Genomic DNA, 27399 nt, shown 5'->3' on the forward strand with positions numbered 1-27399 from the left:
TTATTTGCAGAACATTTTGCCAATACACTAAAAAAACTCTTAAAGCAACCATGCATAATAAAGGCAGCCACCTACAACATCCAGTTATTTAAAAAAACCTCAGAAACAAACCTCCACACATAGACGATTCCCTACACAGTGTAACAAAATAGGGGAAGGACTTAATTTGGAGAAAAAGCCATTTGTTTTGCTCTCTATCCTGAATTTACACACAGTGGTCAAAGAGAACCCAAGGCATTGTACATTTGTAAATTCAGTTTCTTTTGAAGAGTTGGCGACTTTTCAAAATGGAGTCCCACAACTCGGGGATTGTGGCGAGCTTTCCCTATTCCCCCTCACCTGCCTTTATTTATCTCCACTTGCATATTAACATGGCGATAAGTCATATTGCAAGATACTCCAGACTGCGGTATTTCACAGCAGAAGCTTGCAAACACAGTAAACGAACGAGATTAAAATGAGAGGGTTTCGACGTAAGACAGGTAACAATAATGTGGACTAAGCATGGATAACAATAAGCAAAATCTAGGTTAAAATATTTTAAAATGTACAGAATGTCTATGATACAGTACAGCTTGGAATCCTTGACGTTGAAGCTTCGTGACAATGTTAAAGCCGCTGGAGCCCAGGGGAGAGATGCAATGGCAATCTGAGAAAATTCTGACATTTATCAGTAAATCCAAAGCACAATATGATTCGGTTAAAAGAAGATGATGATGATGATGATTCGGTAAATGACCAAGTATTTTTCTTGTTTCTGTTTTTTGCAAGTGAAGAGTGACATTTAGCATTTATTTGGTTGTACTTTTCCAAAACAAGTCTAATGATAAAATTCTTTCTAATACAGTACCTTACTGTAAGTTTCAAGACCAACCACAGTCAGCTAGAATGAATTCTACAAGACTATCATTTCCCATGGACTGGATGCAGATCCCTGAGAGTCAGGGACAGATCTCAAAAATACAGAGTGCCTGGAAAGAATCATACTCTCTTTCTCCATCGTTAACTGGTAAATGTCAGCATTTAAGAAGGGCAAGCTTTGACATGTCCAGGATGATTAAAGAAATGAAATGATTTTCATATAACACCCCCCTGTACCTTAATCATCCCTGTAGATGAGCTACTGCTATGAAACTCTGAGAAACGCCATGCACTATAGCAATTTTCTTTGAATTACAGGATGCTTTTATTGGCGATTTATAAAATTTAACCTCTCAATATTCAAAAAAGCTTAGCATAACACATTCGTGGAAGGTAATATACCCCACAGAGACGGTCCAGCGTGCTTACCCGACCCTCCGTACTGTTCACAAAACATCCCGTGCACCCACTAAAACCCAGTTCCCCACTAATATTGTTGCTCTCTAGTCTACATTACAAATGACAGCACAACTGTTTTGCACCTTTATGCAGAAGCGAAGTCTCGCTGCAGTCCGAGAAGCGATTTCAGCCTTGCAGGCTTAAAAGTACCGTATTTTTCGCTCTATAACACGCACTCGACCATAACACACACGTAGTTTTTAGAGGAGGAAAATCCGTAGGCATGCCACCCGTAGGCATACCCTCCATAACACACACAGACATTTCCCCTTACTTTCTAGGAGGAAAAAAGCGAGTGTTATGGTGCAAAATATACGGTACTCAAAAGTGTTAGCATACCTGTTGGAGTGAAAGGTTGCGGCATCCATCATCCCATACCTTTGATTTAGTCTCAGAATAGCCCATAATATTTGCTTTTAAAACCATACCAACCAACCAACCACAATTGCTTACTGATCAAGAGCTGCTTCCTTTATTAACATTTATTTGGGACTTGTGTGGAGGCGAGACTGTTTTGCCTCTGTGAAAGATTCTTTTCTCCCCAAATTATGGATTTGGGGGGGCTGGTCCTCTGACCAAGCCAAGAATCTAAGCCAGCCTTGTAAGTAAGCTCATAGAAGTCATTTGCCCACAAGTCCTCTTCACGACCAGCCACTGAGCAGGCTGGGAAACAAAACAACACCAACCACAACCACAACCACAACCACAACAACAACCCTGCTTTCTATTAAGCATACTGGTTGATGTGGGGAAGGAGGGTCTGTCCATCTTCTACCATTTGCCTCCTGTGCTGTTATGAAGAGGAATTTCCTTCCTTTAAGGCTAGAATGGAGTCCAACAAGGCTGGTACAGGAGAACTGGCCTGAGACCACTCACTCGCCTGCATGGAATTCCTGCTCGCCTGTGGCGACCAAGCGAGCTGTTAAAACACAAGGCTGATCTCGGTGCAGTCTTAAAACGTGTTTACTTGGAAGTAAGGCCTTCTGATTTCAAGGGGGTTTTACTCCCTTGCTATTTTGCATAGGATTGCAGCCTATATAAAAACATTTGTATGGTTTTTTTCAAGAGCCCCCACGGAGACCAAGGAAAATAAAAGCGCTGCAGCATGCTGAACTCTCGTGGCAGAGGTTGCTAATACAAAAAACTAAAACCCACACATGCCAGTACATTCGGGAATAAGGTAAGCTCCCTCAGATATTCATGATGCAGCTATATCGCTTATTCTTAGACTCTAGTTCCCATCAGCTCCAGCAAGCATGGCCAGCGCTCAGGGATTATGGGAATTGTAGCACCAGTAGCACCATTTGCAAGGGGGTGTCTGCAATTAATAGGAACCTGTTCTCAGTAATTTATTTTATTTTTGCCAGATTTCAGCAGAACCTGTTAACCTATGTCTCAATCTCACAAATCAGCTGCTAACGGTTAAGCAGAGTGCCTTTTCGCATGCTTCGCATTGCAGGCTTGAAGATTCCCAGTTCAGGTGATGTACTATCTAGTTTTGTGATTCTATAACTGTGACTTTCTTCAGCCGTCAAACAAACCCAAATACGGTGTACTGCCCTGCTGCCCAACATTGTGCGACTCCCCCAATGCGGTGCAAACCCCAACCCACACGTTTCCGGAAATATCGTTTTGGAAAATAATCCCTTTTTAACTATGTTAGAAGTGTGGAAAACGACAAACCTTTCTGATGATACCCTTCCACTTTTAGATCTCTGCTAGAGCAAATCTATACGATCCGGTTTACAAAATGTAAGAGTCTAAAATTTTTAAGCAAACTGATACCAAGAGGGAACAAACCCCTTTTAAAACACCCTCTTTAAAATTTGATGTGAGTCAGAACGAGCACAATGGGTGTCCAAATTCCCCCCCAAACCAGTTAAATAATGTCCATCTTTCAAAATATGGGGGAGGACAAAAGCGGGGTGTTTTTTTTACAGACCACTCTGATTGTCATTCATTCTGCCATAGCCAGTTGCTGAATCTCATTCAGTCGTTTTGCTTCCATCTAGTCCGAGAGAGTACAGAATCACAATCGATTTTGGAAGCTGAAGAGAACAACAACTGGCTCGGAACCAAAACAGCATTATTTTTAATGTTCTGCCTCTTTTCCCTTTATGTTTTGAAGGCATACACCCCAAAAATGTAATCTTTGAGAATCCCTGTTCTCTGTTCAATAATTATAGATCTCTCCTCTAAGTCAAGCAGGAAGTGGGCATAGCTGTGAAATGCGAGGAATCTTCCCTGCAGAGCTGGATCTCCCTTTCTGAAGATCCTTTGCCTAAAGATCCAAACGGAGCTTCTGCCAGTCAGATCTTGGATCACTACATCTCTGCTTTCAAACATGCTTCTTTTCAAGAATGTCTAAAGCATGGCTTTCTTGCGTGACCGGACAATCTTACTCGATGGCCGTAGGCCTGGATGAAGCTCCTCCCCTGCTCTGAGCATCCTTCACAGCGTCAAGGTCCTGTCCTCGGTTAATTCTTTCATGACTAGGATGGCTTGGTCTCCGACGGAAGTCTCCTCGATTGTCCACAGGTTGGGCACCCCTCCTTCTCCGGCCTCTGCCGAGGGTGCGTAAGACGTAATGGGCCAGTGAAACGTTTCCGCAGGGTGAGCGTAGCCGTAGTAGTTCTCTTGCGTGAAGCCGATGCTCTCTGGAGTGAAGCTCTGAGTGATGTCCAAAAAGATGTTGGCTCCGACCGCAGCCTTGGCCTTGCGCGACCGGCCTTTGTGGCGCTGGGCGTCGTGCGTGTTCTGGTGGCGGATGAGGTGAGAGCTCTGGTTGAAGCTCTTCCCGCACTCGGTGCACCGATAGGGCTTCTCGCCTGTGTGGATCTTCTGGTGCCGGAGCAGCGTGGCCAGGTCGTTGAAGCTCTTCCCGCACTCCGTGCATTTGTAGGGCTTCTCCCCGGTGTGGATTCTCTGATGTCGGAGGAGGGTCCTGCGGTCGCTGAAGCTCTTCCCGCATTCCGTGCACTCGAAGGGCCTCTCGCCCGTGTGCACGCGCCAGTGGGCCTCCAGGTTCGACTTGTCGCAGAAACTCTTGCTGCAGCTGGAGCACTTGTAGGGCTTTTCCCCCGTGTGGCTGCGCCAGTGAGTCTTGAGGCTGTACTTGTTGTAAAAGCTCTTGCTGCAGCTCGAGCAGTGGAACGTCTTCTCCCTGGTCTCCACGTGAGTCTTTTGATGCGTAATCAGATTTGTGGTCCGGTTAAAGCTCTTCCCGCACTCGGGGCATTTGTACGGCTTCTCGCCCGTGTGGATTCTCTGATGTCTAAGAAAGCTGGTTTTGTCGCAAAAGCCTTTGCTGCAGACTGTGCACTTGTAGGGCTTCTCCCCCGTGTGGATTCTCTGATGAACCTTAAGGCTCGCCTTGCGCGTGAAGCTCTTCCCGCAAACCTTGCACTGGTTTTTTCTTTTGCCTTTGTAAACTTTCGCCGGAGCCGGCAACCCGTTGAAGTCGCTGCCCTGGCAATTGGGTTTATCCCGCCAGTCTTCTTCTGTTTGGTCGTCCCCGTTTTGCTCTAGTCCTCCTTGATCCCCAACATTATCTTCATCCTCTGTATCGTCTGACAACACTCCATATGGCTCCCATTCACTCTCGCTCTCCCAGCCATCACCTAGTAGAGAGGGAGAGAGAGAGAGATCAATACAAAAGTGAAGGAAATATAAAAGATTCAAACTCTGTGAAATCGCACCAAGTCTATTTCTGCGAAGAACAAAGAGCTGGAAAATGGTTCTTTTGCCTGTAGATCCCTTTGGCATCTTTAAGGGAAGAGACCACAATCTTTTTGACACCTGGGAAGGTTATTTATTTATGCCACTACTGCGGCTCGTGTTCTGTTAGCCCCCAAATAGAAAACAAGCAAAGTCCCAACTAAAGAAGAATGCCAACTGAAACTGATGGAATATGCACAGCTTGTGGACCTAACATATAGAAGAAGAGAACAAGAACATACATTTAAAGATGATTGGAAAATGTTTATTGGATATATGGAGGAAAATTGTGTATATCTGAAAATGTGGGCAGCATTAAGATAAATTCAACAGTGTAAATAGGTTTTGGTGGATGTTATAATGGAATACTGAATGGTTTAGTTTATATAAAATATGCAGGGATTTATGTTGTGCAATATGAACCATGGAAAGAGAGGAACAGAAGTCACTGATGTTTTAAGGTTGTTTAAGTGAATATTCTAAAATGTAAAACAGAAATTTAAGAAAAATTATAATAAAAAGGGGGAAAGACCACAGATTGGTGATAAGACGACCCGCTTTGCATGCAGAAAGTCCCAGGCTCAAATCCTGACATCTCTGTGCAGGGCTGGGAAAGACTCCCTGCTTACAGGAATCATAGAACTGTAGAGTTGGGACCCCAAGGGTCATCCAGTCCAACCCCCTGCCAATATGCTTCAGGTTGAATGTTTTCAGGTTACGCTCCACGGTGACCCAGAAGTAATGGAACGCGTTACTTCTGGGTTTTGCCACTCATGCAGACACTCAAAATGAGGTCACGCGCATGCGCGGAAGCGGCGAAACGCGACCCGCGCACACATAGTCGCGTTACGTTCTACCCAGGATGTGAACGGGGCTCTGGAACGGATCGTGGTTGCTTCCAGAGGTACCACTCTACAGTGGTACCTCGGATTACATACACTTCAGGTTACATACGCTTCAGATTACAGACTCCGCTAACCCAGAAATAGTACCTCGGGTTAAGAACTTTGCTTCAGGATAAGAACAGAAATCGCATGGTGGCAGCAGGAGGCCCCATTAGCTAAAGTGGTGCTTCAGGTTAAGAACAGTTTCAGGTTAAGAACGGACCTCCAGAACGAATTAAGTACTTAACCTGAGGGACCACTGTATTGTTATTAAATTTATATCCTTTCCTTTCCTCCAAGGTGTTCCAAGTGCTATACCTGGCCCCCCCCCAAACTCTACTTTATCCCACAACAACTCTGTGAGGTAAATTAGGCCGAGAGAAAGTGACTGGCCCAAAGTCACCCCAGTGAGCTTCCTGGCCGAGTGCAGATTTGGACTCTGGAGTCCCAGGTCCCAGCCTGCCATTCTAACCACCAAAACACATCTGGGGTCAGATGGGGACAGCTCCATGCAGTGGCGTAGCGTGGGGGGTGCAGGGGGGGCCGGCCGCGCCGGGCGCAACATCTGGGGGTTAGGGTTAGGGGGCACAAATCCACAGGTTAGGGGGCGCAAATCCATGGGTTAGGGGGCACAAATCCACGGGTTAGGGGGCGCAAATTACTTGCCTTGCCCCGGGTGCTGACAACCCACGCTACACCACTGGCTCCATGTCATTGCTACCCAAACCCATCAGTGGGTGCCTCATGCCTTGGTGCTAAATGCCCCTCCCAAGCCCCCCCCCCCCCAGTTACCTTACAGGCAACACCCCCGACCAACCCTACTTTGCACCCTCCTTGAACTCTGATGTTACCACCTGCTTGCCTGGATGAATACCGGAGGCGGTGGGTGAGAGTTTCTGTAGAAACCATCATGGCCTCCCCCAAAGAATCTTGGGAAGTGTAGTTTATTAAGAACTGTGGGGAGAGCCCTGCTCTCCTCTCAGAACCGTCACTCCCAGCATGGCTTAACAGTCAATCCCTCTTCCTATCAAACTCAGGGACGAACTGAGGGACATTCAGAAGACATCTGAAGGCAGCCCTGTTCAGGGAAGTTTTTAATATGTGACATTTTAGTGTATCTTTCATCTTTGTTGGAAGCCGCCCAGAGTGGCTGGGGAAACCCAGCCAGATGGGCGGGGTACAAATAATAAATTATTATTATTGTTGTTGTTGTTGTTGTTGTTGTTGTTGTATCTCTTTGATGAGAAGGGTTGTTCTTCTTAATAACTCTCAGCACCCTTAACGAACATGGCTTCCCAGATGGAAAGAAGAAACAATCCCAAACAGGGAAGAATGGCAAACCAAGTTGATGGGACTATGCTGAAATGGCAAAATTAACTGCAAAGCTTTAGGAACCAAGAGGACAAGAACTTTAGAAAAAGAATGGGGGGGATTATAATTTATTCAGGAGACCATTGTAAGAAGATGAAAACATTAGCAAGATTTTAACCTCACTTGTAAGGTAACGAAGACTATGGGCAATTGGACCGATAAAAAAATGTGGATAACGGATTGATATCCAGTTGTAAATATTGACCTTAGGACCCATGGAGGGGATGGGGGGGGGGGAAATCTTGAGATTTGGGGCAATCTCTTTATATGGACTTTTAACTGATTTTGTTATAAGTTTCTATTTTTTGAAACCAAATAAAAGTTATTTCAAAAAGAGAAAAGAAACATGGCTTGTTTAAAATGGTATAAGACTGCTTCGGTTGTCTGGTACAGATGTGGCCGCATCTGGTGGGCCCCCATCCTGGCTCGTAGCGGACACTCACTCTCTGCAGCTTCAGCCACAAAAGAAATGCCTTCTTGGGATCCTCCTGGCTGTGCCTCGAGTGGCTCTCCCGACAAAAGGTCTTCCTCTTGAGAGTCCTCTATGCTGAGGGAGGTCCCAGTCGCGCTATCTGTGGCGAGGGGGAGGGGAGAACAGATCAATTTCTGTCTGAATTGGACAGAAAACCAGGATAAAAAGGTAAAGGTACCCCTGCCCGTTTGGGCCAGTCTTGCCAGACTCTAGGGTTGTGCGCTCATCTCACTCTATAGGCCGGGAGCCAGCGCTGTCCGCAGACACTTCTGGGTCACGTGGCCAGCGTGACGAAGCTGCATCTGGCAAGCCAGCGCAGCACACGGAACGCCGTTTACCTTCCCGCTGGTAAGCGGTCCCTATTTATCTACTTGCACCCAGGGGTGCTTTCGAACTGCTAGGTTGGCAGGCGCTGGGACCGAACGACGGGAGCGCACCCCGCCGCAGGGATTCGAACCGCCGACCATGCGATCGACAAGTCCTAGGTGCTGAGGTTTTACCCACAGTGCCACCCGCGTCCCACAAAACCAGGATATGAATCTTTAAATAAGTAAATCTACCAGCTGATTCCTTCTGCCACGTCTCGCTCGGCTGATTTCCCTCAGGTGTCTCAGCAACTCTTCCATTTCCAATGCTTTCTTTCGCCTCTTCCATCTCACTCTCTTTCGGAGCCACTTCAGCCAGTCCCTCGCTGTGTTCGCTCCCCCAGAGATCGGCCACTGAAATAGGAGACCAAGAAGATCGTAAGGAGAAAGTGGCACCTTAAACCATGAGATTTCCCCCCCCCCCCAAACCCTGGGGAGATGCCTCACGAATCAGACGGTGGCCTAGTTCACACAACAGGCCAGGCCAAAACTCGGTTTGGAGAAGCTCCTGAAAAGGACCTCACAGCTGCTTTTGGCTTTGCTCCTCCTAGATGCGTTTTGCTGTCCAGAGCTCAGCCATGGTTTGGCTCAGTGTGGCCTCCAAACTGGGCCTCGTGGTAAAGCTCTCTCCTACCTAAGGACATAACCTTGTTCCTCAGGAACCATGAACTATGACCAAGGGAAGGAGCTTAATCACGAGCCCTGGGTTTGGAAGACATGCTAAGTCAATCCTTGACAGCAAAAACCAGGGAGGGTCAGAGTTTCCTTCTCCTAGATGGGCTACGTTCCCAGGTTGACAAGCCCCACCTGCCCCCCTAAAAGGTCCCAAATGCTGCAATTAAGGATCTACCTGTTGGTTGTTCTCCTTCTTCAGAGCTCTGGTCAAATATCTCTTCCTTTTCTTCCAACCAGGAGATGAGATCAGGTTTAGGAACCGGAGGTCCTTCTGGAGAAGAATGAAAAAAGCCCATCACACACACCAAAACTATTATTTCTGGCTTTCTTGAGGAACTTCAAACCAGCCACTCTGAAACTATCCTGGCCACAGCCGCTCCAGCACAATATTTGGGAAGGAGAGATCTTCTAACTGAGGGATTGAGGGTGAATCTGCTGCAGGCTTTCAGATTTTCTTGCACTCCAGTTCCCATCCACACTGCAGCCAGCATCGGCAGCAATCAGGGAAGATGGGAGTTTGAGGGTCTTGCAGGTTCTGCAGGCCAGGAAGTTCCTCACCTTGAGGGTTAGAGAGATCGGTCAATGATCTGCTACTTATTTTAGAAAGTGGTGTGTCCATCTGTTCTCTGTAGGTTTGGACGCCTCTCAAGATATTGGGGATTGAAGCTGGGATGTCCTGTCTGCCTCTACCAGTGAGCTGTGGCCCTTCCTTATGTCTCAACATAAAGGTAAAGGTAAAGGGACCCCTGACCAGTTAGGTCCAGTCGTGACCAACTCTTGGGTTGCAGCGCTCATCTTGCTTTATTGGCGGAGGGAGCCGGCGTACAGCTTCCGGGTCATGTGGCCAGCATGACTAAGCTGCTTCTGGCGAACCAGAGCAGCGCACGGAAACACCGTTTACCTTCCTGCCGGAGCGGTACCTATTTTTCTACTTGCACTTGGATGTGCTTTCAAACTGCTAGGTTGGCAGGAGCAGGGACTGAGCAACGGGAGCTCACCCCGTCATGGGGATTCGAACCACCGACCTTCTGATCAGCAAGTCCTAGGCCTAGAATGGCTCAAAATAGAATCAGAGTTGGAAGGGACCCTGAGGATCATCTAATTCAACCCCCTTACAAGGCAGGAATATGCAGCTGTCCCATACGGGGATTGAAGTAAGAAGAACAGTTTGGATTTGATATCCTGCTTTTTCACTACCCGAAGGAGTCTCAAAACGGCTCACATTCTCCTTTCCCTTCCTCCCCCACAACAAACACTCTGTGAGGTGAGGGGGGCTGAAAGTCTTCAGAGAAGTGTGACTGGCCCAAGGTCACCCAGCAGCTGCATGTGGAGGAGCGGAGACGCGAACCCGGTTCACCAGATTACGAGTCTACTGCTCTTAACCACTACACCACACTGGCTCTCAGCTCTAACCAACTGAGCTATCCAGCTGACATATTTGAGATGACTTCACCCAGAGATGTGATAGAATTATAAGAAGATGCTTTGTCCCAAGCCAGACCACTGGTCCACCTGTTTCAACACCGCCTACATTGACCAGCAGCAGCAGCCTTTAAGGGTTTCAGGCAGGGAACATTCGCAGCCCAGAACTGAACCTGGGACCTTCTGCATGCAAGGCCCGATTCTCTGCCACAGGGGCTGCAGGTCCTTCCTCAGTGTCCCTCCACCAAAGAGCCAAGGGATCCTTACCCAGAGAGGCGACGTTCCCATAGTTCTCCACCATGACGTCCCTGTAGAGGGCTCTCTGGTCTGGGTCCAGCAGGCCCCACTCCCCCTCCGTGAAATGCACAGCCACTTCCTCAAAGGTCACAGGCCCCTGGAAGGAAGTTGGGATGGCGGGAAGTCATTCTCACAAAGAGCAAGGTGGAAAACCTTCCACTTCCTGTATCCCAGGATTGGGGAACCCAGCGCTATTTTTTTCTTTTTTGCTTCCCCCCCCTTATATTAATTTTATTTTATTCCTACTATTATCTTTTTTATTGATTTTAATTCGTTTTGCTACATCAAACATTAAAACAAACAAAAGAAACATACATAACACATACACACAAAAAAGAACTACATAAAAAAGAGAAATAATAATAACGAAAACAAAAGAAAAAACATCTCCTAACATAAGATACCAACAAATTAACTTACATTTACTAAATAACACACGACACTGATTGACTTCCCTTCATCTCGGTTTCAGAATATATTATATGATTTTTTATCTGCAGTTTCTTTTCCTCAAAAAACTCTTTACATCACAAGTGTTACGTCACACCTACTGTGATTTTTAGATTTTTTACCTCTGTTTCCATGTATGTCATAAATTTATTCCATTCTTTGTTAAACTTTATATCTTTTTGATTTCTTATTTTCTGTGTCATTTTTGCCAATTCTAAATAATCAAATAGTTTGGATTGCCACTCGTTTATAGTTGGGATTTTTGATGTTACTACTATTATCATTCAAATGATATTTTTTCTTAAAAAAAAATGTTTACGGGTTGTCTCATTTTGACTCAAGAAAAGCGCCATTTTATAGTTTGAATTGGGGGGGGGCGGAATAAAGACACTAAATGGACAAAAGTACAAAGAACATGCATTACTCATATTGAAATACTGCCTCTCAACGAGGCCAAACTTTCATCAGTAAAACACCACACATCCATATTCCACACTGCTTCACACATTAAACACCCGCTTCTGTCTGAGACTCAGGAAACACCGGGAAAGGAAATGAAGCCGCCATCGGGGTTAGCGGCGGAACTGATGATTCGCCATGCTAGAGAAGAAACTAAAAATTTAATTTTTTTTAGTTTCTTCTCCTGTTAGATTCACAGAAAGTTTAGGGGCATGCATACCCCTGCGTACCCCTAGAAAAAAAGCACTGGGGGAACCTAAGACTCAAGGGCCAAATGTGGCCCTCCAGGGTGTGTGTGTGTGTGTGAAACAAAAGGAAGTCCCTTTGAGGGTCTTTGCCTAACCTGATCGGAATCCATAGCATCTGTTTCTATCCCAGCACAAAATGAAGATGAGCCATGACTTATTTCAGCAAACAGTTCTCCACCTGCAAAGCAGACAACACGATGACAAGACAGTTACCCTCTCAACACATTTAAAATGTGGCACTCAACTCCTGTCATTAATGGTGTGCTAGATAAGAAATAACTCTAAAACGTGTTGAGAAATGTAAAGAAGGAAGGGAGGAAGGGAGGAAGGGAGGAAGGAAGGAAGGAAGGAAGGAAGGAAGGAAGGAAGGAAGGAAGGTAGGAAGAAAGAAAGAAAGAAAGAAAGAAAGAAAGAAAGAAAGAAAGAAAGAAAGAAAGAAAGAAAGAAAGAAAGAAAGAAAGAAAGAAAGACACAAAATATACTTTGATAAGCTGCAAACCTGTTTTGAGTGCACAAAAATTGTTAGAATTATTTATTCAATTTGTAGGATAATAGACTATACAGAACCGGCAAAATTAAGAGAATCTAGTGCTGTTTTAAGGAAGAATGGATGCCTTTTCAGACTATTATAAAGAAATATTATAGTATGATGAACTTGCTAGCAGGATTTGAGCTATGAGCTACAGAAGTACCTAATTAGATTATTATACTGTAGTTATGATTTAATAGATAGATGATAAAAGTGCAGAAGGGGAGAAGCAACAACTTCATGGAAAATGGGGTGAGAAGCTGATAAAAGTAAGAGAAAAGATGAAATTTTGTTTTGACTGTGTATGTTAAAAACGCTGCAACTTAATAAAATGTAATCAAATAATAATTTGTGTACTGCCTTTCATCCGAAGATTATGGGACGGTTCACAACATAAAAACGTATTCTTACGTACACTACGTAACAACATACTCCATTTACTCTAATTCAATCACTAAACTATATCTTTCGCCTGGAATGAGGTGTGGCACTCAAAGCAACAATTAATGGCTCATTTTACCAGAACAAAATGGCTGGGATGATCCCAATGAAAAAACTAGGCTTACTCTTCTGGATTAACACAAGGTCTCTCTCCTCTGTGCTAATGCTCAATGTTTTGTTAAGGATTTTCCATTAAAAGAACAAAGGTAGGTATCGCTTTCCAGTCCATCGTGCTTGAACTGGAAGGCTTCCAGAAGCAAGGATAACTAAAAAATTTGGGTTGCAAGGACAATTGTTAGCACTCACCCATCAAATGAGAATTGGAAAAACATACTGGTCTGCAGGACAAATGTTAACCGCATTTTTTGTATTCACTGCCACAGGTTTAAGGTTTTTAAAATAGTGACTAGACTCTTGAATTACGGGGTAAGATAAAGATAAAGGTAACAAAACCCTTATATTGTTGCTGCTGAATCGTATATTGAATTCCGTAAAACAGCAACACAAGGAGCTATAAAAGATGACACTATGATGGTTAAATTAACATCTTATTTAAGAGCAGGAGCCTCAAGCGACAGAAAGAATACATTCTGGGAAGGTTGGTCCAACCTTCCAAAATATATAGGTGATCCATAGGGACCTTCAAGCACCAGAAATCCTTACCAGGAAAATCTGTGTCGCCATCATTTTCCTGCGCCATCACTCTGAACAGGGGCCTCTGCAAAATGTCTGATGGAGCCCCTGCCTGGGGTGAGTCAGCGGACACGTCCATGAATGCCACCTGCACACAAAACAAAGAGAAGGACCCCCCCCCCAAGGTCAGGAAAATAAAAGGGATCAGCTCTTCACACATAAGCCTGACTCCAACGGGGGCCCAGCTCCTGAAACAACTGCCATCAGTGACACATATATTGGGCATGCAGGGCCTTCTCTGTGGCACCACCCAAAGTAACACAAAGGATTGTGAGATGCCCCAAAAGGATCTCTCTGAAGTTGGTGATCAGGAAACAGAGAGTGAGATCAGGAAACTAGCAGCAAACTTTCTCAAAGCCTTAAGTTTTCTGCTTTCAAACGTTCCTGCCCTGGGCTGGCTTCCCAATAACCAATTCCCTTCCTTCCCACCACTTTCATTAATTGTTCACCCTAAACCAGTGGTTTGTAATACTGTTAAATTCAGAACAAAATTGATCTAAAAATAAAAGTTAGTTTTTAAAAAATCAGCCATTTGCTACCACTAGCAGTACAGTGGTGCCCCGCAAGACGAATGCCTCACAAGACGGAAAACCCGCTAGATGAAAGGGTTTTCCGTTTTGGAGGCGCTTCGCAAAACGAATTTCCTATGGGCTTGCTTTGCAAGATGAAAATGTCGTGCGAGTTCCTGCGGGTTTTTTTCCCTCCCCCCCCCTTTTCCCCAAGCCGCTAAGCCGCTTATCAGCTGATCTGCTAAGCCGCTAAGCCGCTTATCAGCTGATCCGCTAAGCCGCTTATCAGCTGATCAGCTAAGCCGCTTAACAGCTGATCCACTAAGCCGCTAAGCTGCTTAACAGCTGATCCGCTAAGCCCGCTAAGCCGCTTAACAGCTGATCCGCTAAGCCGCTAATCAGCTGATCCGCTCAGCCGCTTATCAGCTGATCCGCTAAGCCGCTAATAGCGCTAATCCGCTACGCCGCTAATGGGCTTGCTTCGCAAGACGAAAAAACCGCAAGACGAAGAGACTCGCGGAACAGATTCTTTTCGTCTTGCGAGGCACCACTGTAATAAGCACTTTCAGAAAAGCATTTTAAAATATTTGACCACTGTTTTACACTGTTTTGCTTAACAGTGGAGAATCCTGCCGCAGTGAAACATTTGAGAATCGACCAACTTAGATGACCAGCATATTACCAGTGCTTTTTTTCTGGGAGGACACAGGGTACACATACCCCTAAACATTTTGTGAATCTAACGGGAGAAGAAACTATTTTATTTTTTTAAAGTATTTATTTTCCCCGATGTGAACTATAAAATGTTGGTTTTCTTGAGTCAAAATGAGAGTACCCCTAAACATTTTTTTAAAGAAAAAAATGCACTACTTGTTACCCACCAGATAATCACTTGGGAAAATACCAGGATGCAACTTGCTCACCTGATCATCCTCTTCTTGCTTCTTCATGAGGAAATCTTTAGCCAGGCCAGTGGTTGAGATACAAGCCTCTCCGTCACTCAACCTTGCCACAAAGCTCTGCATTTCTTCAGCTAGGGGTTGTTCCTTTGTGGGCCGAGTCGAATTCAGCATCCGATGCAGAGGAGCGTCTAAGGGAATCACATCCTCCTCACTCGGGACAACCGCTGCTCCATTTCTTTCCCAGCATCCTCTACTGCTCCCAGCCTGGGCGGCAGACGGGTCCACGGCCCCTGCTTTGGGACCGACCACGTCTTGCGAGTCTTCTGTCTCCACTTGGTGCTCCAGTGCGGCCTCCAACTGAAGACCGACAGCCAACGGGTCTCCTTGTTCCGCTCTCATCCTCTCTCGTTTCTTGGGGGAAAGGCAGAATTTGGAGGGGAGCAGGAGGAGGTCGGGTGCTACGTCGTGGGCCCGCAAAAGTCTGCAGGCTGCTGTTCTGCCACACTGCCAAATGAGGCCGTCACATCACATCAGAAAGGCAAAACTGAAGGGTTCGAGAAAGCCATTGGGTCTCATCCCTACAGGAAAGGGAGAGAAAAGCCAAGGATGAGAAGAACAGAGAAAAACAAGAAGGGTGTTTAAGTATCTTCCCATCAGTCATTCATTCGTCCCACTTTTCCATGAGTTTCACTGTCACTTTCCTAACTGCAAAATGTGGGTGTTTTTGAAAAAGCAGGTTTGCTGGAACAGAGAAGGAATAATAATAAAAATTTTACTATTTATACCCCACCCATCCAGCTAAGGCAGCCCCAGCCACTCTAAAACCTAAATTTCCAGCATGCAGTAGAATCCCTGCGGCAAAATACTGTACAGTGCATTTTCCTGTCACATTCTTAACCGCAAAAAGTCGATTTCTTTCTTTAAGTGCATTTTATTGCAACGGAGGGAACACCTTAACTGCACATAACCTAATTTTCTCTCATGTGCTTGAATCCCTCTGGCAAAACACTGGCTGGGAGGAGACCTATACACTTGGGATAATTATTTTTAAAAGGTGAGGTAAGAACTTCTGTTTTGCCTAAAGCTATAGCCACATGCATGCCTACTTCTGAGGAAACACACACAAGACTAGGCTGCAACTCATTGGCAATACTGGCTTCTAGTCAACTGCTGAGCTAAGTTCAAGGTGCTGCTTTGGGCCTAACCCTAACCCTAACCCTATACCGTCTCACTCCTTATATACCCAACTTTGCACTGCACTCTGCAGGAGGGGGAATCCTGCAAATACCGTCCTATCAGGAGGTCCATCCTGCACAATACTGTGATATTGGGCCTTTAGTATACCTGAAGGAACGTCTCCAGCCCCATCGTTCAGCCCGGACACTGAGGTCCAGCTCCGAGGGCCTTCTGGCGGTTCCCTCCTTGCGAGAAGTGAGGTAACCAGGCAGAGGGCCTTCTTGGTAGTGGCGCCCACCCTATGGAACTCCCTCCCATCATATGTCAAGGAAATATGCAACTATCTGACTTAGAAGACATCTGAAGGCAGCCCTGTTTAGGGAAGTTTTTAATGTCTGATGTTTTATTGTGTTTTTAATATTCTGCTGGGAGCCTCACAGAGTGGCTGGGGAAAACCAGCCAGATGGGTGGGGTATAAATAATAAAATTTTAATAATTATAATTATAATTATATTGTGGATTTCCCTCCTCTCAAATATTAGACAGGCATCGTCTCTTGTTTCCTACTGAAGACCATCTTCTTCCCTAATCCTAGGGAAAAAATGATTACGTTTTGCTTTTTATGTTGTGGTCAACTTACTATGCCTCCCTGGTTCTGAAAACTGGTGCAAGACAGGTATTATATTGTATTATTAAAATTGAACAAACAAATAATTAAAAAGGCAGGCTACCGCAGGTCGCAAATGAATTTACTGGACAGTTAGCAGAGAAGAGTTTGGCAATTTGTTCTTGTTGCTATTAGTATCATAGAATCATAGAGTTGGAAGAGACCACAAGGCCCATTGAGTCCAACCCCCTGCCAAGCAAGAAAGACCATCAGAGCACTCCTGACATATGGTTGTCAAGCCTCTGCTTAAAGGCCTCCAAAGAAGGAGACTCCACCACACTCCTTGGCAGCAAATTCCACTGTCGAACAGCTCTTACTGTCAGGAAGTTCTTCCTAATGTTTAGGTGGAATCTTCTTTCTTGTATTATCAGGACCTGTTCAAAAGCAATGCAGTGTGCGATGCAAGCCAGTCCGTGCCCTTTCTCAGAATTTTCCATTCCATTCCTCCCTCCCAGTTTTCCCTTCCTTTTCACCACAACCACCGAGAGGCCTCAGTAACCCTTGAATTAATTGGGGCGTTCCCTTAATTTCACCCCCCTAAGTACAGTGGTACCTCGGGTTAAGTACTTAATTTGTTCCGGAGGTCCGTTCTTAACCTGAAACTGTTCTTAACCTGAAGCAACACTAGCTAATGGGGCCTCCCGCTGCCGCCGCCCACGATTTCTGTTCTCATCCTGAAGCAAAGCTCTTAACCCGAAGTACTATTTCTGGGTTAGCGGAGTCTGTAACCTGAAGCGTATGTAACCTGAAGCATATGTAACCCGAGGTACCACTGTATATTTTTCTGCTCATGCAAAATTTGGGGTCCCCGCCCCACCGCGGCCTGCTGCTCCCGACCTCTTGGGAGCTGTTTTGCCCATGTAAGTATTTGAGAGTCCCACCGGTACAGATAATTATTTAACATTTATATTCCACTCGCAAAGCACCTGGGGGGGCTGCTTCCATGAGGCACAGAACGAGTGTGCAAAACTAGTCCTTCCTTTTTCTTGTCCCGGCTTCATTAGCATCCTAAAATTCTAGAATTACGAGGGAGGGAAGGAAAACTTTTTGTGACCCACTTTTTGTGAGACACCCTGCATAATCTGACATGCCCCCTCTTACTTTCCCTTTCCTCTATAAACAACCTCCCCTCCACAAAACACTGCAACCTTTTCATCATATGCTCCAACCCCCTTGATCATTTTGGACAACTTTTTCTGAACCTTTCCGCAGCTCTGCAATCTCCCGTTTATTCGTTTTTTCAATGCCAGATGGATAGGGAAAGTGACCTCAGCGGCTGCCCTCCTTGCCTTGGGGGTCAAACCGGTGTGTGTTTTCCTTGCCCCTCCCCTTTCTACACTCTCACAATTGAAAACTGCCTTCCCCCCTTTTTTCTTTTTTTTTGGGGGGGGTCTCCCCAAAATCCCACCCCACCCTCCAAATTAAAAGGCCAAGCTTGCCTCCATCTGCCCCAGCTGGGGAGGAGGAGGAAGAAGGGGGGGGAGAGAAAGGGATCAAATGTGGCAAATTATTGGACACCCCCTTGAGTTTCATGACAACTCTCATGCTGCAAATCTCCCCTGCCCCGCTCTCTTTAATCTACCCATGCACACTTTTGCAAGAAACTCACCAGATCACCTCCAGCCATGGACATCACAGCCTGGATCTTACCCACAGTGGCTGGGGGAGGGTTTTTTGGGGAGAGAGAGAGAGAGATATGAAAAGCAGGAAGTGACTTAAAGCAGTTTACAACCCTCCTTCCTCAAAGGTATCCTAGGAATAGAGACTCGGTCAGCTTAACCCTTAGAGAAGCATTTCAGATGTATTGCAAAGGCAATACACACACAGACAAGCAAACACATCACAACACTTTGAGGGCTGGTCTGATGCATGCATGCATGCGCGCGCACACACACACACATGCACATCTGGGTACTCTAAAGGCCAGCTCTGTTTTTCTGCAAACACACCATGCAGAAAGACAGGGCAGGCACACTGTCCCTTTAAAGCAGATACCAAATTGCTGTTTTCCTCTCAAAGAATTCTGGGAGCTGTAGTTTGCTGGGAATTGTGGCTCCGCCCGGGGTAAAACTACAGGGCCCAGAATTCTTTCAGAGGGAAGGATGTGTTTCAAAGATGCTTTAAAAGCCACAGAGCCATAAAGAGCTTTCAAAGCCCGACCTGACCGGAAAAGTCTGTGACCAGAAGGAGGAGGAGTACCAGGAAGAATGGATGAAATTTAATGACTATTTAGTTAAATACGTTAAGTTAAATTAATTGGAAAAAGCTTGCAATAGCCAGATAGGCTTAGGATTTAAATATGTAAAATGATGGATTAATGTGTTTAACGCTGAATGAATAAGAAAGAAACACGTTAAGTGATTAAGTTAATTATATAAGGATTTGGATTTGGAAAACCATTAAAATGATATACAGTGGTACCTTGGGTTACATAAGCTTCAGGTTACACACTCTGCTAAACCAGAAATAGTGCTTCAGGTTAAGAACTTTGCTTCAGGATAAGAACAGAAATTGGGCTCCAGCGGCGCGGCAGCTGCAGGAGGCCCCATTAGCTAAAGTGGTGCTTCAGGTAAAGAACAGTTTCAGGTTAAGTACAGACCTCCAGAACGAATTAAGTACTTAACCCGAGGTACCACTGTACATTGAAATTCAACTAGGGGGATACGAGGAAGTCACTTAACAATGTTAATAAGATTAGTTTTAATAAGATTATGATTTATGTTTGTTTGTTTGTTTGTTTGTTTGTTTATAATTTTGTGAAAATCAATAAAAAAAATTGGGGGGGAGGGAGAATCGTGGGGACCTGTTGTTTGTAGATGACCCGCCCCCTGAGCTTCACTTTCAAAATAAACATTTCCTTGCATTACACCAAATATTTTACTGATAAGAAATACACTGGGAAACAAAAGAACTCCTAGCTGTGCTTGATTCATAACATAAAACACAGCTACCTTATAATATCACCTGAGGATATCCAGGCAGTATAAAACAAAGCAGCTACGTAAAAGCACGGCTTCTTCCCAACGCAGATTTCCCCCCCCCCCAACATTAATACATTTATACATACATATTACGGATATACCCTTATGGGACATCCAAGAGCCCATATAGAGTCCTTACATAGGTTCCCTATTGGTAGGAGAAAATGACCGAGGCCAACCAAACAAGCAAAAATTTCATACAATCTTTAAAAATATTCATACATACCCCCACACACTTCCTTTTCCCAACACCGTCCCTCACCCCTCACCCCACCCTGAGCGTAACAGAATGTGTAACAGAAAAAAAAGTAGAAAGTTGGTTTAATAGTGCGTGAAAGAAAATAGCAGAAATGGAAAGAAAATGCAATTGAGTAGATTGGAAGTCCAACGTGGAATATTGATAGGCCTTGCATCTTCCTGACACCCGTGCCATTCTCTCCCTTTGGAAACCACTGAAACAATATATAAAGCCATGCACCTCAGGTATCAAAGGACAGAATAGTTTATTATTCTCTCCAGCCCCCCTGCTTTTTTATTGATTTTCCATTTTAAACAAACAAAGTACAATAAATTTCAACAGTCGTCCACACACTTCCTTATCCATCACTCTGCCGAGCCGTGACTTCCCTCCCTCCGTCCCTCCCACAGGTTTTCCTATTTCTGTCTACTTCACGCAGTTTCTTCTTATTTTGTCAAGTCCACGTCGTAAGATTTCTTTCAGTCCTGCTTGTGGTCTTCAGATTTCTACAGTTATTATTTATACAGTCCATGAATTTACTCCAATCTCATTGGAATTTTGCTTCCACCTGGTTACGGATCCTGCAGGTTAATTTTACTAGTTCCGAGTAATCCATCATTCTTGCCTGCCACTCCTCCACCATTGGTAATTCCTGTACTTTCCATTTTTGGGCAAACAAAGTTCTAGCAGCAGTCGTTGCATACATAAATAATCTTTGATCCGCTCTTTCAATTTCCTCTCCCATCAAGCCCAGCAAAAAAAAGCTGCTGACTTTTTGGGAAAGGTATATTTAAGCATCTTTTTCAATTCGTTGTAAATCAGTTCCCAAAATGATTTTGTTTTCTCACATGATCACCACATGTAAAGAGAAGGATGGCGATTTTTATCACATTTCCAACATAATTTACTACTCATCCTATACGTTTTTGCCAATTTCGTAGGTGTCAAGTACCAACGGTACATCATTTTCATTATATTATCTTTCAAGGTGGCACATGCTGTAAATTTTAGACTCTTGTTCCACCATCTCACCCACGCATCGTACTCGATATTGTACCCAAAATCTATTATTTATTCTCAAAGCAGTTAACGACCCCTGTACATTGCACCAGATTACTTCTCAACCCAGCCTACCCCACAGGGTTACTGTGAAGATAAACGTAAAGCGAAGAGCCGCCCATCGGGAAGGGTGGAGTCAAAATGCAATTAATTGTTAATAAATAAATGTCTAAGTATACACGGACTAGTGGCGCGGGTGGCGCTGTGGGTTAAACCACAGAGCCTAGGACTTTGCCGATCAGAAGGTCAGCGGTTTGAATCCCCGCGACGGGGTGAGCTCCCGTTGCTCGGTCCCTGCTCCTGCCAACCTAGCAGTTCAAAAGCATGATAAGTGCAAGTAGATAAATAGGTACCACTCTGGTGGGAAGGTGAATGGCATTTCCGTGCGCTGCTCTGGTTCGCCAGAAGCGGCTTAGTCCTGCTGGCCACATGACCCGGAAGCTGTACTCCGGCTCCCTAGGCCAATAAAGCAAGATGAGCACCGTAACCCCAGAGTCGGTCACGACTGGACCGAATGGTCAGGGGTCCCCTTTATCCTTTATACATGGATTGATTGATTGATCTTTATTACGGCCATTGGCCCGTCACACGACAGTTTCCCATATCACCATAATGTACTTGAACCTCCAAATTTAAAACCGCCAAAACTTACAAAAAAACAGACAAGAACCAAAGCAAAACAAAAACAAAAGACCAACATCATACATTACAACAAATTTGTAGCATAAACATCGCCCTCTGCTCATAAATTAATAGAAGACATCAATGGTGATATCATCTAATTACATCCTAAAACATAGATCATGGTTTAAAGGGATTATCCGAGCCACACAGGAGTCCGTTTCTCTTCTTTAGGGATAGGACGCTGATCAAGAATCTGGCAACTATGAGTGATCTTAGGGGGTCATCATCATTTAATAGATATCTCAGTTTGGCTTCAGTCGTATCATCGGCAATTCCCTTAAGATATTGAGCCAGAAACTTGCTCCTGGCCGATAAGTGAAAAGCACAATCAAGAATTATGTGATGCAACGATTCCGGTGCCCCACAATTACAATCACATAAGAGCAATATCTGTCCATTGGAGAATCTATTTCTCAGCACGTTCGATGGGAAGGTGTTGAATCTTGCCTTTACAAAGGCATATCTATGAGCTGAGGAAGTTAAAGAATTCAAATAGTTTGGGAGCCTTTATACATGGACTGTAAAACCCCATCACGCTTCTGTCACCTCCAGGTGTATGTGGGACTCCAACTCACATCAGTCCCAGACAGCAAGGCCAATAGTCATGGATTATGGGAGCTGTAGTCCAGCTACATCTTGGTTCCATCACCCCTGCTCTAAGGAGTTCTGGGCAATGTTGCAGGTGTCCCTTACTCTGCAAATTCTATTCCCAATAACAATTCTATGAAAAAACTGAGGACTATAAAAAGTGACTAGCCCAAGTCTAGGCAGGTAACTTTATGGTTGAGCAGAAAATTGAACTCAGTGTCATGCTGGGCAAAGTCCAGCACTAAACCCTGGTCAATCTTAATAATAGTAGTAGTAATGATTATGATGATGATGATAATATATTCTAGGTTGCATTTTAGGGCAAAGCCCACCCAAGGGAGCTTGCAGGAAACCACCAAAGCACATTTAAGATATTTAGCAAATTTACCGTATCTGCCATTCCACAGCGTGAAGCCACAGAAGTGTTGTGTGATATAAAAGCGGAACTTAAAACAGCAGCCTAAAATAATATAAATGGTCCTAATATAAATAGCCTAAAAGAATATAAATAATTTTTCAAGAGGACTGGAGGAAATTCAAGGACTATTTGAATAAATATTGTAATATAAAAAACTAGAAATTACTTGAAAGAAACAAATAGGCCTAGGATTAAATTAAGTTATAATTAAATAAGTGGGATTCAGAATGTTAAGAAAAGTGAATAAGATGGACTTTAATTGGAATTTGTTTTAGTTTAATAATGATATTGGAAAGCTGTTACTTTTAATTGCAAGGAAACTCAGAAGGGAGGGATTTGAGGAAGTCAACCAAGATGTTTAAAAGGTTCGATTTGTGAAGAATTAAGTTTGTTATTATTGTCTATTTGTTTATTGTTCCCCCCTTTCCCCCCCTTTCTTCTTTTTTCTTTTTCCTTTTCTGTTTTTGTGTGTCATCTTGCTTTGCGGTTTGTGTTATCATGGTGGAAAATCTAAAAATAAATTATTTTTTAAAAATAAAAGAATATAAATAATATGAAGATAAATAACAGAATATAAAATAGAAATAATATAAAGTCTAAAATAATATAAAGCAGTCTAAAAACAATTTTCAAATCAACAGCAGCACTACTTATGTGTTGTTGTTTTTAAAGAAAAAGCTGCCTTCAATATGTGGGTATTCAAAGTCCATTTAAAAGCTTGTACCCAGGGTGGGCAAAACCTTTGACCCACTGGCTGTTGTTGGACTACAACTCCCATCAGCCTCGACTACAGGCCATATTGGCTGGTGCTGATGGGAGATGCAGTTCAGCAACACTTGGAGGGACAAAAAGTCTGGTCTATACTGATAGGATCATATGCGTATTACTTTGGAGGTTGTTTTGTAAGAGTGGAGCTACCAGCAAGAAGGCTCTGCTTATTTCTCCCAGAACGCTGAATGATCTTACAGGCGGGATTCTGATCAGGACTTTGGGAAGTTTAGTTCTGTGAGAGGAAATAGGAATCTCCTAACAACTCTCAGCACCCTTAACAGATTACAGTTCCCAGGATCCTTTGAGGGAAGCCGTGGCTGTTTAAAGTGACATGTAAAAGGTAAAGGTAAAGGGACCCCTGACCATTGGGTCCAGTCGTGGCCGACTCTGGGGTTGCGGCGCTCGTCTCATTTTATTGGCCGAGGGTGCCTGCGTACAGCTTCTGGGTCATGTGGCCAGCATGACTAAGCCGCTTCTGGCGAACCAGAGCAGCGTATGGAAACGCCGTTTACCTTCCCGCCAGAGTGGTACCTATTTATCTACTTGCACTTTGACGTGCTTTCGAACTGCTAGGTTGGCAGGAGCAGGGACCGAGCAACGGGAGCTTCTGATCGGCAAGTCCTAGGCTCTGTGGTTTAACCCACAGCGCCACCCGCGTCCCTTAAAGTGACATGATATAGCTCTAAATGTATAGTGCAGATGGGGGGGCTGAAGGCTGCCCTCCCTACACACCAGAGGTGGAGAAACCGTTGGCAGAGAATGAAAGCCTTCATCTCAGGGTTGTGGGTTCAAACCCCACGTTCGGCAAAATATTTCTGCATTGCAGAGGGTTAGACTAGATGACCCTCAGGGTCCCTTCAAAACTCTACAGTTCTATAACCTGTGTCCCTCCTGATGTTGATGGACTCCATCTCCCATCATCCCTGGCCCATTGGCCATACAGGAAGTCCTGCAACTACTAGGGGAACACCACAGTTTCCCCCTACATTTTTATACCCCAGAGGTGCTGGTGGTGAAATCTTGTGGCCTTCCAGATTTTTATTAGACTCCAACACCCATCAGTCCCGGCCAGCTGAACTATTTGGAATTGGCTGAGATGACTGGCAGAATCCGGGACCAAGGGGAAGAGTCGGTGGAAGAAGATTGGAAAAAATTTAAAGTATACAGTGGTGCCTCGCAAGACGAAATTAATTCGTTCCGCAAGTCTCTTCGTCTTGCGAGTTTTTCGTCTTGCGATGCACGGTTTTCCATAGGAATGCATTGAAAATCAATTAATGCGTTCCTATGGAAACCGCCTTCCCCCGACCTCTTCTGGCGGGCAGCATTTTAAAATCGCCCGGGACAGCGGAGGACTTCTCCGCTGTCCGGGGCGATTTAAAAGCCCCTGGGAAGGCAGGCAGGGGGGACAAAGACTTTTGCCCCGCCACCTGCCTTCAGAAGAGGTCCAGGACAGGCTTCGCGGACCTCTCCGCAAGGAGCGGGAGCGCTCCTTGTGGAGAGTTGCCAGCGCGCCCAGGCTTCGCGGCCCCGCCGCCGGGCTTCGGGACATCGTTCTGATGCCGGGCGGCGGGGGGAGGCTTTCCCGCCCCGCCGCCGGGCTTCGGGACATCGTTCTGATGCCGGGCGGCGGGGGGAGGCTTTCCCGCCCCGCCGCCCGGCTTCGGGACGAGGCTTTCTCGCCCCACCGCCCGGCATCGGGACGATGCCCCGAAGCCGGGCGGCGGCGGAAGGCTTTCCCGCCCCGCCGCCCAGCTTCGGGACATCGTTCCGAAGCAGGGCGGCGGGGGGAGGCCTCTTCCCAAGGCGGCCGAAGCAGGGCGGCGGGGGGAGGCCTCTTCCCAAGGCGGCCGGGGGGCAAAAGTCTTTGCCCCCCCTGCCTGCCTTCAAAAGCCGTCCGGGATAGCGGGAAGCGCTTCCCTGCTATCCCGGACCGCTTTTAAAATGCTGGCGGTGGGGAGCAAAGCCTTTCGCCCCCGCCGGCCTTCCTGGACTTCTTCTGAAGTCCGGAGGGGGGGAAAAGGCTTTGCTCCCCACCGCCAGCATTTAAAAAAAGGTCCCCGAGATTTCCCTATGGGCTTTCGTCTTGCGATGCAAGCCCATAGGGAAAATCGTCTAGCGAAGCGTCGCAAAAACCGAAAAACCCTTTCGTCTTGCGGGTTTTTCGTCTTGCGAGGCATTCGTCTTGCGGGGCACCACTGTATCTTAAAAAATATTGTAAAATTAAGGAATGCTAGGAAGATGTTGCAAAAGAAAGTTAGGTGGTTTTGGTAGAAATGATATAATGGATTAAGTAGAATGAGTTGATGAAATTGGCGAAAGAGAGGACGTTAAAATTTAATATATTAAATTAAATTACTTAAATGAAAATTAGGTTGGAAGGATGTGCTGAAACAATGATTTGAACTAGAATACAAAATTGGGAGGTGTGAGGAGGTCATGGAAAGAAGTAAAGGAAAAAAGTCATATAAAGGTTTAATATTTTTTTTCTTCTTTTTCCCCCCTCCTTTTTTATTAAGAGAATGTATCTTTATTCTTTTTTGTTTATCTGTTGTTGTTGTATTTTTTTTCTTTTTTCCTTCTTCTTTGTATTTGGTATTGTTCTTACTTTTTTTGGGTAACTTTTAAAATTTGGAATAAATATTATATATCTATCTCAACCCCCTTGCAGTGCAGGAATCTTTTGCCCAAGAGGGGGGCTCGAACCTGCAACCTTGGCATTATCAGCACCGGGCTCTGACCAAGTGAGCTACCCAGGCTGCACTTTGAGGTTTACTCACCCAAACTCCTCTAAGAATCCGATCTGGCTGGGAGACCGCTTCAAATCCCCCTGGAGGATTCAGCTGGGCTTCTCTCCTCCTTTCTTCCCTTCTTCCTCCATCTGGACCCCTCATTCTTCCCTCCTTCTGACCAGCCACCTCCTCCTGGTTAAGGAAAGAAACGGATGCAACAGCAGAGGCCACGAACCCCCAGCCCCTCTGCATGCATTTTAATACCCAAATTGCTATCAAACAACCCAAACAGCCAAGAGAAAGGAGAGGCACACAAGCACACTTTGGCTCTGGAATGGTTAAAGGGACAGAGCTCTCGTTCCTAGAGAGGCAGGAAATGGAGGGCCACAGGAGGGGGGTGCTGTCCAAAGTGGAGGACCTTCCTCCTCTGCCCAGCTGAGCTGCTGAACCCTCTGCAGGCTGGTTGCAATTTGTTTCTTGGGGGGAGCCTGTAAGTAGAAGGTGCATTTGGCTGGGGGGCAGAAAAGGGGCATTTGGGGGAGAAGAGCAGGAGATTGCAAGCTGAGGAGTTAGCAAAAGGCAGTGAAACACATGTTGGAATTGGGAATGGGGGAAGCAGTTTGTGCCAGAGTCAGACCACTAGTCCATCCAGCCCCAGGGCAGAGAATCTTCAAAATTCCCCAAGCTCTTAGTAGCTGGGAGCTTCCCAGTTTGAGATGTTGCCTGGCATTTTCTGCCTGCAAAGTGAACGCAGGAATCAGCTTCCTACGGAGTCGGAAAACTGGGTCTGTCTCGCTCAGCATTGCCTACACTGAACGGCAGCAGCACTTCAAGGTTTCAGGCAGGAAGCCTTTACTAGCAGCACTTGGAGATTCTAGGGGGTTAAACCTTCTGCAAGCCAAGCAACTGTTCTGCCCACACTTCTGCAAACCTTGTGGCTCCCTGGAGCCTCCCGATAGCTCCCTCTTCCGTCTGGGTGGAACTGTTTTGGCCCCATAACAAACAGCGCGAGGATAATCCAGATTGTTTTCGTTCTGAATCAGGATAGGGAGCCTTTTCTGGGCAGCCTTTCGAGGGCCACACGTCAGCAGGAGGCAGCGCTAGAGACAAAAGCGAACAGAGCAACAAGTGTAAATGCTGCTGTCACAAAGTAAATGTAAAGTAAAGGGACCCCTGACCATTAGGTCCAGTTGTGGCCGATTCTGGGGTTGCGGCGCTCGTCTCGCTTTATTTGCCGAGGGAGCCGGCGTACAGCTTCCGGGTCATGTGGCCAGCATGACTAAGCCACTTCTGGCGAACCAGAGCAGCGCACGGAAACACCGTTTACCTTCCCG

The 27399-nt window shown here is 45.5% G+C and overlaps 1 protein-coding gene across 2 annotated transcripts; it reads right to left on the reverse strand.

Annotated features, from left to right (window-relative positions):
• Positions 1-2665: 2665 nt before the first annotated feature.
• LOC309364467 (uncharacterized protein) lies at positions 2666-26356 on the reverse strand. 2 transcript variants are annotated; one of them, XM_081901801.1, is made up of 10 exons: positions 26114-26356; positions 18207-18256; positions 14776-15332; positions 13314-13431; positions 11776-11858; positions 10494-10620; positions 8980-9075; positions 8325-8483; positions 7736-7864; positions 2666-4940 (listed from the first exon to the last, which is right to left on the reverse strand). In XM_081901801.1, exons 3-10 carry the CDS (start codon positions 15151-15153, stop codon positions 3772-3774), a joined length of 2259 nt encoding a protein of 752 aa, XP_081757927.1. In that variant the 5' UTR covers positions 15154-15332; positions 18207-18256; positions 26114-26356; the 3' UTR covers positions 2666-3771. The 2 variants fall into 2 exon arrangements, with proteins under 2 accessions (XP_081757927.1, XP_081757928.1); XM_081901802.1 differs by lacking the exon at positions 18207-18256.
• Positions 26357-27399: the final 1043 nt, after the last annotated feature.

This window comes from Podarcis melisellensis (genome assembly GCF_964234715.1).
Source record: "Podarcis melisellensis genome assembly, chromosome: 2".
NCBI classification, from domain to species: Eukaryota; Metazoa; Chordata; class Lepidosauria; order Squamata; family Lacertidae; genus Podarcis; species Podarcis melisellensis.

Coding starts and splice junctions, on each gene's coding strand:
- LOC309364467 (XM_081901802.1), bottom strand. CDS start 15,153: ATGAGAGCGGAACAAGGAGACCCGTTGGCTGTCGGTCTTCAGTTGGAG. Junction 9,076..10,493: donor TGGGAACGTCGCCTCTCTGG/GTAAGGATCCCT, acceptor ATTCTTCTCCAG/AAGGACCTCCGGTTCCTAAA. Junction 8,484..8,979: donor AGAAGGAGAACAACCAACAG/GTAGATCCTTAA, acceptor CTCCTATTTCAG/TGGCCGATCTCTGGGGGAGC.